This window comes from Branchiostoma floridae, chromosome 3 (genome assembly GCF_000003815.2).
Source record: "Branchiostoma floridae strain S238N-H82 chromosome 3, Bfl_VNyyK, whole genome shotgun sequence".
In the NCBI taxonomy this organism is placed as follows: Eukaryota; Metazoa; Chordata; class Leptocardii; order Amphioxiformes; family Branchiostomatidae; genus Branchiostoma; species Branchiostoma floridae.
The window spans coordinates 25,217,388-25,230,552 of NC_049981.1; the positions used below are offsets into that span (position 1 = coordinate 25,217,388).

General features: G+C 47.2%; 1 protein-coding gene across 1 annotated transcript in view; it reads right to left on the minus strand.

Moving 5' to 3' along the window:
• Window positions 1–4,802: 4,802 nt before the first annotated feature.
• LOC118412196 overlaps window positions 4,803–13,165 on the minus strand; it is a 15,918-nt gene continuing 7,555 nt past the window's right edge. The window contains exons 2-9 of the mRNA XM_035814916.1: window positions 12,430–12,575; window positions 11,877–11,948; window positions 11,359–11,602; window positions 10,988–11,144; window positions 10,471–10,612; window positions 10,061–10,249; window positions 9,315–9,527; window positions 4,803–8,994 (exon numbers count right to left, since the gene is read on the minus strand). Of these exons, the coding sequence (XP_035670809.1) occupies window positions 8,725–8,994; window positions 9,315–9,527; window positions 10,061–10,249; window positions 10,471–10,612; window positions 10,988–11,144; window positions 11,359–11,602; window positions 11,877–11,948; window positions 12,430–12,525 (1,383 nt within the window). The 5' untranslated portion in view covers window positions 12,526–12,575 and the 3' untranslated portion in view covers window positions 4,803–8,724. The remainder of the gene's footprint in view (window positions 8,995–9,314; window positions 9,528–10,060; window positions 10,250–10,470; window positions 10,613–10,987; window positions 11,145–11,358; window positions 11,603–11,876; window positions 11,949–12,429; window positions 12,576–13,165) is intronic.

The window sequence follows — 13,165 nt, forward strand, 5'->3', positions numbered from 1 at the left end:
GACTCTGCGGAGTTGCAGATTGCCTCGCTAAGGCCATGCTGGTCGCGTGTGTTGGTCAGAGTACGCTCTTTGTCAGTGACCAGGGTATGGGAGTTGTAGCGGGGTGCCTTGCGGGAACACTTAGCGGCCTCTCTAGGGTCATTCTGGTCATATGTGCTCGACAGGGTGCGCTTTTGGTCAGTGGCCAGGGCAGGGGAGTTGTAGCAAGGTGCCTTGGGGGAACGCTTAGCGGCCTCTCTAGGGTCATTCTGGTCATATGTGCTCGACAGGGTGCGCTTTTGGTCAGTGGCCAGGGCAGGGGAGTTGTAGCAAGGCGCCTTGGGGGAACGCTTAGCGGTCTCCCTTGGGTCACGCTGGTCATATGGACTGGACAGGGTGCGCTTTTGGTCAGTGGCCAGGGCAGGTGAGTTGTAGCAAGGTGCCTTGGGGGAACGCTTAGCGGCCTCTCTAGGGTCACGCTGGTCACATGATGTGCCGGACAGGGTGCGCTCTTGGTCAGTGGCCAGGGCAGGGGAGTTGTAGCAAAGTGCCTTGCGGGAACTCTGAGCGGTCCTGGCATTCTGCTGGTAGGCAGAAGACCGGGTAGCGCCTGGATTGGGCAGAATGACTGGGTGCTGGTAGCAGCTTCGGCCGGACTTGCCACCGTTGCGGTTATCGCTACCTTTATGGCCATAGGCAGCCACGACGGCCCCTTCCCTGTTTGGTGTGTGACGGGGGCGCTCGGTGCTGTACGGGCGGGACGGCACGGGGTGTGTCTGCGCGCGGGCGCGGCCTGCGTACGCTGCGCACAACTTCCCCTCCCCGTACGGGGTGACTTCAGATTGGGAAGAATCTGCCCTGCGCAAATCAGGGTGGTCCGCGAAACCGCCCTCAGCGTAAGGGCTGATTACTGATTCTGACTCATTCAAGCTGTCGTGATCCTCGAAACCACCCTCAGCGTACGGACTGATCACTGATTCATCCATGTTGCCAACAAGCCACCTGGAGCAGGCAGTGATCTGATCGCCATTGCGGTTTTGACCTGCAGCATTCTCAGGGACTTTACGCCTGAGCCTACACCTGACATAGCGGACGCATCCCAAAACCCCGGTGGTAGCAACTCGCGACAACAGGCCAATTGCTGCACACAAGGCATACCATGTCATATCTCCATAGCCATCATCACTCGCGCAGGCGGACGGTGGTGTGGTGCATGTAGGCAGTGGTGTGGTGCTGGTGCTGGCTGAGAATGGTGTCGTGTTCGTGAGTGAGAGCTCTGTGGCTTGGGGTGTTGTTATGCCAGAGTGTGCGCGCTCACTCGCCATGAAAACGACAGTGTGGGAACCAGTTTCCGAAGAGGCAGTGCAAGTGATGTTCCCAAAGGACAAGGGCTCGGTGCTCTCTAGCCAAAGGGTGAATTTGGTCTTTCCCATGTAGTTAGAACACAGGCTGTGATTTGCCTCGGAATCCCCAAACGGGTTCTCTTCTGGCAACATACATTTCACCCAGCCCTCAGCCTTTAGGTCGGTCACTATTCTTACGTTTAGGCTGCCTGTCGGCAGACGGGCGTGTGTGGTTGTGTTTGTGTCGTGCGTTATGTCGAGCGCGTGGTGTGAGCCGTTGGGGAAGGCACACGACAATTGGGGCAATTGCTCCCAATACACGACGCCTTCTGTTTCGTACTTGTGCGCTGCAGTGCGTTCCACGTTCACGATCTCGACCAGCGGACCCGGGCAGGGCAGTGCTTTGGGACCGACTGGAGCGGGAGCATTTTGCACCCGCGACGTGGCAGGGCAGCCTGCTTTCGGGAACACACGTATTGCCGTGGTAAAACGCTGCTTCACGCTTGGGCTGTTGCCTTCGTGGTCGTACAACCAGCCATTCGCACAAGTGCAGCGCGGCAGATTATCCATTGTAACACTGGCCCATTTTTCCAGGGACCTCTCTTCTAGCTTAATGGCTGCAATCGTATTTCCACGCACGAAAAGGTCGTTTGGAAATGACGATTTGAACCAACCACCGGACAGGAACACCAGCTGGTTTCCTGCCAGGTTTAGGGTGGACAATTCCGTGTTGGAGTGGAACGCGCCAGCAGCAATGTGAGAAATTCTGTTACCTTCCAGGGCCAGGACTTCCAGCCGCTCAAGACCGTGGAACATCCCCACGCCGAGCGCTGTCAGTTTGTTCTCAACAGCGTGGACATATACTACGGACTTGATCGCCTGCAAGGTCCCGGGTGGTACGTTAGAGATAAGATTGGCACTTACGTCAAACCACCGCGGCTGCACTCCCAGGAACGTGCCAGGAGACAGGGTCAGGATTTGGTTGTCCACAAGGATGAGGTTGAGCAAGCTGGGCAACCCACCAAAGCAGCCATCCTGCAGCAGAAAGTATCTTCATTTATTTCTTTGTTTCGCCGGAAGGACCGTGTCACCCATGTCATATGGAACTTTAAGCAAGTAAAATTTTTTATGCAAAAAAAGACAATGTGTCTCCACAATCCCCCAATTTTTTCATTATTATTATTGAAAGATACATGTAAAAATACAAATAAATGGACAAGGACAAAGTGATGGCGTACTCAAATTACATTCAACTTATTTTAGCGCCGCCACTTATACAAGAATTGAAAATAATAAATTACATAGGACGATAACAAATAAATTGTATATATATAGTGAACGTGAGTCTATCCCCCTACCAATAGAAAAATCAAACAAAGAATGATACTTGAAATTCTAAACGGTTTGTTGATGTTATGTAGACATGTGTTGCCGCTATAATTTTGCAGTTGACATTAAAAGAACAGAAAGCACTATCATGTAAGATCAACATTTCTTTGGCATTGTTTGCAAGACTGTTGAAATCAAGTATATGTACAAATAACCCAGAAAGCTTGCCGAAGAGGACTGAGCGCTGGTAAGTATAGTTAGGGCAGTGCAAGGTAATGTGAAATCATTTCGTATGGACACCCGCAGCTGCAGGTTGGACTTGACACAAGACCCAGAGTAAAAAGACTATGATTCAAGCTGCAGGTGCCCATACGAAGTGAAATGAGAATACAGGAAAGTCGAGAACCGAAGCTAAAAAGTTGAATTTGAGAGGGCGTACCGTTTTAAAAAGATGTGTTCGAGATTTTGAGAAATCAAGCGTACGAAAATTTAAGTCCAAGTTGTTCCAAGCAGTGATGGAATATGTAAAAAGACGTACGTATACTAAAGCGGTCAGTGGAAAATTTGATAGGTCTCAAATTTCTACTGTTTCTCAAATCATAAGTTTAATTTATGGTATATAGAGTGAAATACAATGAAGAAGGAATCCCTGATCTTAAAAGCCACTCATATGATCACTGGTCCAAAACGATAACAAAAGAAGACTATTTTGTTAGAACCGTATGTTTTGAATCTTACCTCCAGATGTGTCAGGTTGTTCTCCAACAGCAGAAGACGGTTGAGACCTTCCATCCCAGCAAACGTGCCGTTCCTCAGAGTCTGGACATTGCTCCGCCAGATGACCAGGGTGGAGACCTGTGGCAACTTAGCAAACGCCCCTCCCTCTATCGCCGTTAGGTTACAACCCACAAACCACAGCTTGCACACTCCACCACACGGGATCTGAGAGATGATCTCTGCCTTTTCAATGCCAAGCTTACCGACGTTATTGTCAACGATCATGATGCTGGTTATCCATTGTGGGTTCTGAATGGGCCCCCCCAGGGTGGGCCTTGGATCATTTGAGCAGACCTGACAGGATTGGAACGCCTTGCTCAAAGAAACGGTTTGAAACGGGCCCGTATAGCTGGACGCTTCGTGCGGGTACTTGGTCCACTTGTACCGGTACGCTCCAATGTCATACCGGTACTCATGACCACCACTACCGCTATCGCCTACGCCACACTTCTCCACGGACACCTGCCGGCAGCTCTGCCAGCTACCGGCGTCCACACTATGCACTAGCAGCTGCGAGAGCAGCAACAAGCAGACATTTGCCGCCAGCTTTATCGCCATGATAGAGATTTAGTTGATAGCAATGAAATCTATATTACCACATCCGAAACGACTACAAGCAAATGGCTCTACAAAAGTAAAGTCTTACCGTTTTATAGTCTGCCCCCAAGCCGCTGCTTACGCAGAACCTGGACAGCCTGGGAGAACCGTGCTTCCTGCGGTGGCGCAACAGCGCTCTAACCGCACCGGACCTTGCAACAGTCCCTAACAGATTAAGTCTACGTTATTTCGAGGACACTTCATTCATATATAATTTCCTCGGTCGTGTCGTGCCTGCGTCGGAGCAGAAGCATTCTTAAGCGCCAGGTATTCACGTATGGCATGCTTTACCAGATTGGCTTTTATTAGTCTGCCCAATGGAGAAAAACAACACATTTCAAGGAAAGAATATACAGTTCATCTTCCAATGTTCTCTTTTAGAGGGCTAATTCGTGGTAAACCTGGTTTATTTGAACACATAATCGATAATCACCAGTTTCCATTAGACAATCTTTGTGTTAAACATATCGCGTTTTCAGCTGTCTGGCTAGCTAGGCTACTGAATATATGCATTAGAAATCGGCCAAGCCTGTTTTGTTGTTTGTCGTTTGTCGAGTTTGGGCTTCTTCTCTGGCAAACACATGCACAAACACACGCGCGCGCGCACGCACACACACAGGCAGACATGCACACGCGCGCTCGCACACACACACACACACATAGAGAGAGAGAGAGAGAGAGAGAGAGTATCTAATGGCCATCTAAAGCCATGGAAGTTATCGCCATGTCCTCAAATCAAGGAAGTTGATATGTAGGAAGCACAGTGTAGACCAGTAGTGTGTGTAGTCCAGTTGTTATTAGCGGCTATCGAAAAGGGTTGCAGTCCGTAGGACGAGACTTAAGCCGTGGTCCACTGTTCATTTTACGTGTCAAAAAGAGCAAGGGAAATGTACCCGGTACAATGGACCTTTGAATACTGTACACAGCGTCTGTCTTCTCTGTTACGACCAGTTGAAGAATAGCTCTTCAAGAGAAACAGCTGCGTTCCCTATGTATATCGATTTGAAGACATGATGCCAAGTTTGGCCTCAGATTAACCTGAGATACTCTGCCCCCTTATGAGTTAGCTTAAGTTACACCCAGACCTCACTGAACCACACTTGAATTATTACACAATACGTGTACATGGCGTTCAAAGTATGGCGGGTTTGGGCAACAAGTACTTAGCAGCAGTCCTAATGAACTAATCTATTCTAAACAATTAAAACTTGTTATGATACTCATATCCTACGTACTAATATATTGATATCTAAATAAACGTTTCTTCACTTTGGAGTGTATTTTGTATGCATTGACTTTTCTTTTTAAATCCAAGATGGCGGCGAGTAGGTAGGACGCGTTGTACTGTGTGTGGCCAAAAAAGTATCCTATTTGTCCTGAATCAGTCCTTGGCCCCTCCGTTATGAAGTGATGCGGAAATCGTCTGGAGCCTAAAGTCACCTAAGCGCTGAGACGACCGCCCTTAGGCGGGCGTCACCGTCCACGCAAAACAGAAATCTTGTCGAGGGCTGGGCGGGTGGGTCGTTTCAGGCTCCAGACGTAGCCGGAGGGCCACAGTTGGACTGACAGTTTGGCATCTCTTGGTGCTGTGGGGTCAAGGGTCAAACTTTCGGGACCAATCACTGATCAGGTCAAATAGTATCCTATTTGTCCTGAATCAGTCCTTGGCCCCTCCGTTATGAAGTGATGCGGAAATCGTCTTCCGCCTTTGTCCTCTCTGGCTTCTTGAGCCTTTCCTTTCCTGTCCCCTAGTGCCTCCCTACTATGATACTTTCCAAAGGTATCTAGTCGCTCCTTTCCTCTTCCTGAAAACTGTTATAAATCACCCCTATCTTCATCCCTTTCCCGTCTTCCCGTCCTTATCAACACTCTCTCACCTTTCCTCTCCCCTTACATATCTAATCCCTTTCTTATTTCTCTCGACTTGTCCCCCACACTTCATCATGTTCTTCTCTGAACTTCGTCAAAACAACGTTTACCCACTCTAATCGGCCGCAGAGCGCGCTTCGAAAAAGTGAGAGAAAATCAACGCCAAGAAACCGATCTAAAATTCTCCACGTTACATAAAATAGAGCGAAAACAGGAAGGAAAGAAAATTCTTCGAATGCTACCCTATCTTCTCGGCGACTTTGGGAACCACGCCCTTCTGAAGTCCCATAAAGGGAGCTCTCTAGTGCAACTGGCGAAATCCGCAATGTTCCGAAAGACAACAAAATCCTAAGCACACAATTAAAAAAAAAAAAACGCAAAACATATTGCTCACTCCATTCCTAATGCCCGTGTCCCACATACACTATAACCAAGCCTCAGTCCGGACCAAGTCCTTGCACACTCCCGCATAGCATGTTATCCAGCCTTCCGCGAAACCCCGTCGCGCTGGATAAAATCGCTCAAAGTTAAAACAAGAGCGTACACAACTTTTAGGGTTTTCCAAGAATCCAGCTTTCCGCGGAACCCCTTCGCACTGGATGATATCACCACAAATCACGAAAAAAGGATTAAAAGAACACAAATTTCTCGGATCGTCCAGCCTTCCGCGGAAACCCTTCGCACTGGATAACGTCACACCAAGCTGAAGAAAGATTGCTCACTTTTTGGGTCATTCAGCTTACCGCGGAACCCCATCGCACTGAATGATATCTTGCCGTGCTAAAAAGAAAAAATGGCGTCAGACCAAAGAACGTTCTTGGTCAGACCAGTCTCAAAACAGGGTTGCTCGATTAGTTCCTAACCCTCCAGCATCCCGCGGCACCCCATCGCACTGGAGAACGACATTCAAAATCTATTCACGAAAAGTAGGGGGAAAATGACTTACAGTTCCTTGAGTTGTCGGCGGGGTTAGCTGAACTGACCGGCAGGGGCTGGGCGGTGTCGGGGACTGGAGCGCCAGTCGACCCTGATCCTCTGACCGCTGTCCCTTGTAGCACTATGTTCGGCACAAAGAACATGATTCACAACATAAAACATCACAGCCTAACTGTTCGGCTAACAGGTTTCCTGGCGCGTCTTGAGCCCTCTCTGCTGCTGAAGCTTGTGCAGGCCACCAACGGGTCCTATCGGGCCGCACATCTGGCGAGGTTGATGGTGGCTTGTGCCGGCTCTGGGTGGTGGTGTGTCCCGCGCATCCCTGTTGTAGGAGGGGGGAGGGCGTCAGACCTGTATGAACAACACGTGAACCATGAGACAGTGGGAAGGGACGGGCGCCGGCAACAGGTCCGGTCCCAGACAGACAAATCTAAAACATACGCATCTTCCACACCGCCCAGCCCTCCCACAAACGGTCTAGGGTGCCGCGAACGCGGTTAGGACTGGGCCACGCGTGTCCACAACTCAGTCACCACGCCTTACAGGTACGCACTCATACACATGCGAACTAAAACAAATGGTAGCAGAAAACCCCAACACAGCCTCCTGGACCATGCCCTCGTCTTTCTCTGTTCCTGCCTGAAAATATTCACGAAAATCAGAAAATGACATAAAATCTGGAAACTCTCGTTCTGCTCCACACCTCAGCATTAAAAGCCAACACCCACAGGTTTCCTTTGCAGAGGAAAAAGAGGATGCAAAAAACATGGCAACAAAGGAATTTCAGAGAACCACCGGCTTGCCACGTGGGCACCAACTATCTGCTTGGATGTGGCTGTCGAACGCTGCTAAAAACATACACCAAGTCACGAAACCACACAAGAATCACTCAGCTCCACGCAGAAACAGAACGCCAGCGTGAATTAAAAACGTCCTAGACTCGACCAGACCTAGGAGAAAAGGCTAAAGCTGTAAAACGAAAAATGGTGTAAGGCGGTCATCCTCCCACGAGCCGCTAAGAGCTCATACATACGAATACGTGATAGAAATGCAAATGTTAGAACAATACGGCCGGTCCTCAGAATTCGAGGCATCCAGCACAGCAAGAACAAAGACGGTACATGTAGCTCTGCACTCCTGAAAGCACACACGGTAATTGAAACACGAGAGAACACAGAATATCTCGTCAAACCTTCCGGGGGACCAACGTCCCCCGTACACCGACCCGGCGATTTCGCTAAACCCTCGAGGTCCCTTCGGCGTCCCAGACCGACCTCAGCGGCGACGAGATTTCTGTTTTGGCGGTGGAGGCGGAGAGTGGAAGGTCCGTCGGAGACGAGGGCCACAGTTGGACTGACAGTTTGGCATCTCTTGGTGCTGTGGGGTCAAGGGTCAAACTTTCGGGACCAATCACTGATCAGGTCAAATAGCTTTTCTTAGCTCTATTCCGCCAATTTGTTTGGTCCCAAATACTCCTACTTCGCCGGATACGAGCGACTGTATTCTTGTTGAACGAGCGAATGTATGCATTGACTTACATAGACGGACAGCGCGGCATGCACAATGATAAATATTGGTTTGTGTACAAGGCTAGGTAATCTAACATCGGCCCTAGTTGGGACTGTATAGTGTCGGTAGTTATATATCATAGTTATGTATATGTAATCCTCCATTGTCACAGAGGATTGGTAACCGTTGGTGGTGTCCAATCCACCAGATTTTCCACCTGTATGGCCCTGTATTGCTATTGCCAGACGTGTGGCCATGTCCGTCAAAACATCACTGCATACATACATACATATCTAGAACAAGGGCCAAAGCTAATAAGAAGCACAACTGATGGGGTGTTATACCATATAACTCACCCATTGATTTGTTTACAGCTATAGTATGTTTACATTGTTGCAGTCATGAATCCACCAGAACTTCTCTTTTCTCTCAAGCTCCGTGTCTCATAAGATATCGGATATGTCAGTTTCTCCGGTTTCTTGACGGTTAGACGCAAAACGTCCGCCAGCTTCCCTATCGCGGCCGTCCTTGTGTTTCCGAATGCCAGGACGATACAGAAGTGGGCGCCTGTGCTGCCGAAGAAATCGGTCACTTCTTCATCAGGCCCAGCAGTTAGGATGAAACGCACGTTTGGGTCGGTCCTCAGCTTGTCAATCTGAAAATCAAAAACATGACATCATTTATTGATTAGGTCACAGCAAATTGATTTTATGGATGACATCCTCTGCCGACTCCAAATGTAACGAGGGAGGGCGAGAAAAACAAGATGGGTGAAAAAGATGGCTAGATTTTCAAAATAGACCCCATAAACGTTTATATACCAAAACGAAATAACAAGCGACAAAACATAGCATCACAGCAAACATGTCTTGTATTTCTGTATTCAAGAGGTTCACAGAGTGACACTTGTGTGGTAGACTGGTATCACTTACCAAGCTGACAACTACAGTCACATTGTGTATTTCTTTAACCCACCTGGCCAAAGTCCATGAGATTGCCGGCCCTCTCCAGTTCCTGGAACTTGACCAGGTACATGATGCCGTGTTTCCCAGTCGGGACGGGCGGGGCGTGCCGGATGCCGTGACCCGAGGACAGACTCACATAGTCCATGCGTCCATTCTCAAAGCAGACCGAATATAAGGACTGGTGATGCCTTGAAGCCCGCGCATTGACTTCAATCAACTTGAGCTGAAGTGAACACAATAGTGGGTAAACAAGCAAAATGATGAGAGGTTCAGATGCAACGTCGAGGAAATTCGCCAGGAGTGGCCCAAAATCTGATCATATCTGCGATGGGTCTAGACCTACATTTTAAACGACTCATTCATAGTTTTTTTAATGAAGAAGAACTTTATTGCACGACAATTGTACATATGGTACAATGTATAGCTACAACTATTACACGAAGTACAAAATAGAGGTATAGGATAAAACTAAACAACCTAGTTTAATTATATTGTTTAACCATAAACAGAACCAGATACCATAAGAAACAAAAGCCTTCAAAAACACATCATCCATCTTTGAGAGTCGAGGGTCATGAAGGAAAACGTTCTCTACACAATGTGCAAAGAAGCGTAAGGAAATCAGGAGTGTGAAGAAATAATGATGCGCATACAACTCTCAAAAATAAGCCGATCAATTTCTTTAAAAGTACAAACAATTTACCAAATTCATGACAAAGCTCACTCGAAGCATACTGTGGTCATAAGAAAATCTACCTGCTTGTCTTTCATCTGAAAGACTTCGATGTGGACGAAGGAATTGTTGAAACCAAACCGGATCATCTTTGTCATCACGTCATCGTAAAAGTCCCAGATCGGTTTCTGCTGCTCGTGAGTAAGAGTGGTGGGACAGATCATGGTCACGAACCTGGCGTCCTGATCGTCATACCGGAGACTGTCCGTGATCTATGGGAATGGAAAATCACATTATATTCTTGATAGAAGACATTGTTAAAACCCTTGTCCTGGGTTGGACATACTCTTACCCCCGCCCCCCTTAATTACAAGATAACAGAATTCTATAAAATTTCTCGATGACCATCCAAAGAATGCCTTCAACTATTTGCTGGCATATATCTATCGTACGACCAATGTGACCGTGTACAAGTTTTGAACTCGACACTTACTGCCCAGTGCACGATCTGTCCATCGATGACACAGCCGTCGACAGTGTAGAAGTTCTCGGCATCTATGAAGGGTTCCACGACTACGGCATCGCGAAGAGCGAGAGGGTACTTCTTCACATCCACGTATTCCTCGTAAAAACTCCTGTGAAAAGAGTTAAACCCACTTTAAAATCATTTGAACACACATAAACACCATCACCAGTAGACTGGCCTCCAGCTGTAGTGTCTGTACAAAGTTGTGTGGACCAAGGGCTTCAGAATGAAGGTGGACGTCGCCATAGGCACCATGTGGAGGTCCGGGACTTTAACTTAAATGTAAATTTTGTGGAATAAAAAACAAACATACCAAATAAGATCCTAGAATACACTGGTGTTGCGTAGCAATCATTCCTATGTACACTTTCCGTATTGAATTTACTGCAAATTATCATTAAACATTGAATATTTGGTTCACGGTTAATCAAAATTTGGACACCTGAATGCGATGTTTCTCATAACACCGACCATGCATGCCCACCTGAAGAATGACGCACTCGGAGCTGAGAGGAAATTTGGGTATTTATCCCTCATTGTGCGTAGGTTCTGCAGCACGCTTGTCATTTCATCATCACTGTTCACCTTCTTCACGCCCACAGACGCGAACCCTGTCGCTGGCTTCACGAAGGCTGGAAAACCTAACAGGACGTAGTTGTATGAAAAACTCATGTTCATTATCATCAGCATATTCTCTGCACGTTCTCTATTCAGAACCGAGATATGTACAATGCAAAAATAGTGGACGTTTTGGTCACCTTCGTTGGGGCGATGCTGACTAGTTCTATTCCAAAACTAGGTGTCGCTCCAAAATTGAGGTCCCTACTAAAGTATGCTAATTTCCTCCATTCTTACCGACTTTTCTCAGGGCCTGTCTCGCATCCGTTAACATGGTAGACGAGTCCAGGTCTACCACGGCGTAGGGAGTGGTGCTGGCGGCTGGGTCCATGTATTGCCTTGTGTAAGCTTTGTTGAAAGCGAGGAAACTTGCTTCCACACTCGGACCCGGTACGCTGTGGAAGTCTCTGGCGACGGCGGAGTGGACAAACGTGGAGATGTCACTCAGAGCCAGGACGTTGTTGATACAGGCTTTCACGGTCTAGAAGAGTGTACACGATGACATTGGAGTTGCTTTTTGGCAATGCTCTCAGTGAGCAAGCCTAATAGTATAAAGGTTGGACTCTTGACTATAATACTGCTTGTCGAAGGAAGTCATGCCTTTGTTAGTGTGCGGTTACAAAATCACAATATCCCGTTTTTTAACTTTAAGCAGCCATGAACTGTCGGGCACATTACTGTATACAGTGCCATTCTGTATATGATTTGAAAATGATGTAACTACTAGTAATATAAGAATACCCTTGCTCACTTACTTTCTTTACTCGCTGAACATAGTCCAATAGTCGCTCGTTGTCATCGATATTGCTAAACTCAACTTTCTGGACCTGGAAGATAAGACAAAATATATTTCAATTAAACAATAGGTTCTATTTGCTTCATGAGTTTGCCTATTGAAGTTGAGGCATCTACAACGACGTTAGATTACGCATACAACATCGAAATCGTCGGAGACGAAATTTTCGCGTACGATCAGAAGTCTCTTCAGATGGTATTAATGTTTTTATTCTCTATAGTACATTACACGTGCAGAGGCTTAACACCTGAAGCTCTCACAAACAACGAACAAATGCAGGTGTCACCATCCAAAGAGAAGAATGTATCTTCTCACAACCGTGTCCGAGCGGGGCTTGAACCTTGACAGACCCACCTTTACCCAATGGGCAGTTAGGCTGCGAGACATCAAGAAAACAGTACAAAATAGAAAGCCCGAAGTAAACGCCTTAGAAAACGTCAAACACAGCCGGAGCCTACCCTCTGCTTGACAGCCGGAGCCTACCCTCCGCTTGGAGAGTATAGAATACCCACCTTTACCAATGGGCAGCACAGTAACTCCTGCTGCTCCTCCGGATTTCCGTCGGAAAACGGAAGCAGAACAGACACGTCACTAGCGGTTGATGACATTGTTGAATTTGTTCGATCTTCAAATGACCAAGCAACTCCCAATTCAAGACCTGTAGTAAATACACGGCCACTAATCTTTTGAAACAAGTAACACATAGTCACCACGTAAACTGAAGGTATGTTGATGAGTTACCATCAAATATGCTGTAATCGTTACGTCAATCTGTTAATACGGGTGGAATATGGTTGAGCAGCGCAACTGTGAAATCGGGTATTCTTAAAGTCTTTGGCCATGACTCGGCCGGGATCGAAGTAACGACCTACCAACTGCAAGGCTGGCATTCGTCTCATCAAGGAGGTTATAACCTCCTTGGTCTCATTAAGCCATTGTATTGGTTTGATTTTATTTATTCTAATTGCAAGCAAAAAGAAAGAAATTGTAAGAAATCCAAATAACCCACCTGTTATTAGATTGTATATTAGTCAGTGTAGAGCGCCGTCAGATTTTGCGAGGTTGTCCAGAATGAACCAGTGACTTGATCTAGACGTTTTCTATTGAGTACTATTATTTACATTCTTTTGTACCCTTCATACCACACGTCACATCGATCCTGTATAATGCATGTCACGTTCACCCCCAAAGGCATGAAGCGTTTTAGTAATCTCCAAGCAGATCTTGCTGTGGCAAATGGGAAGGAGT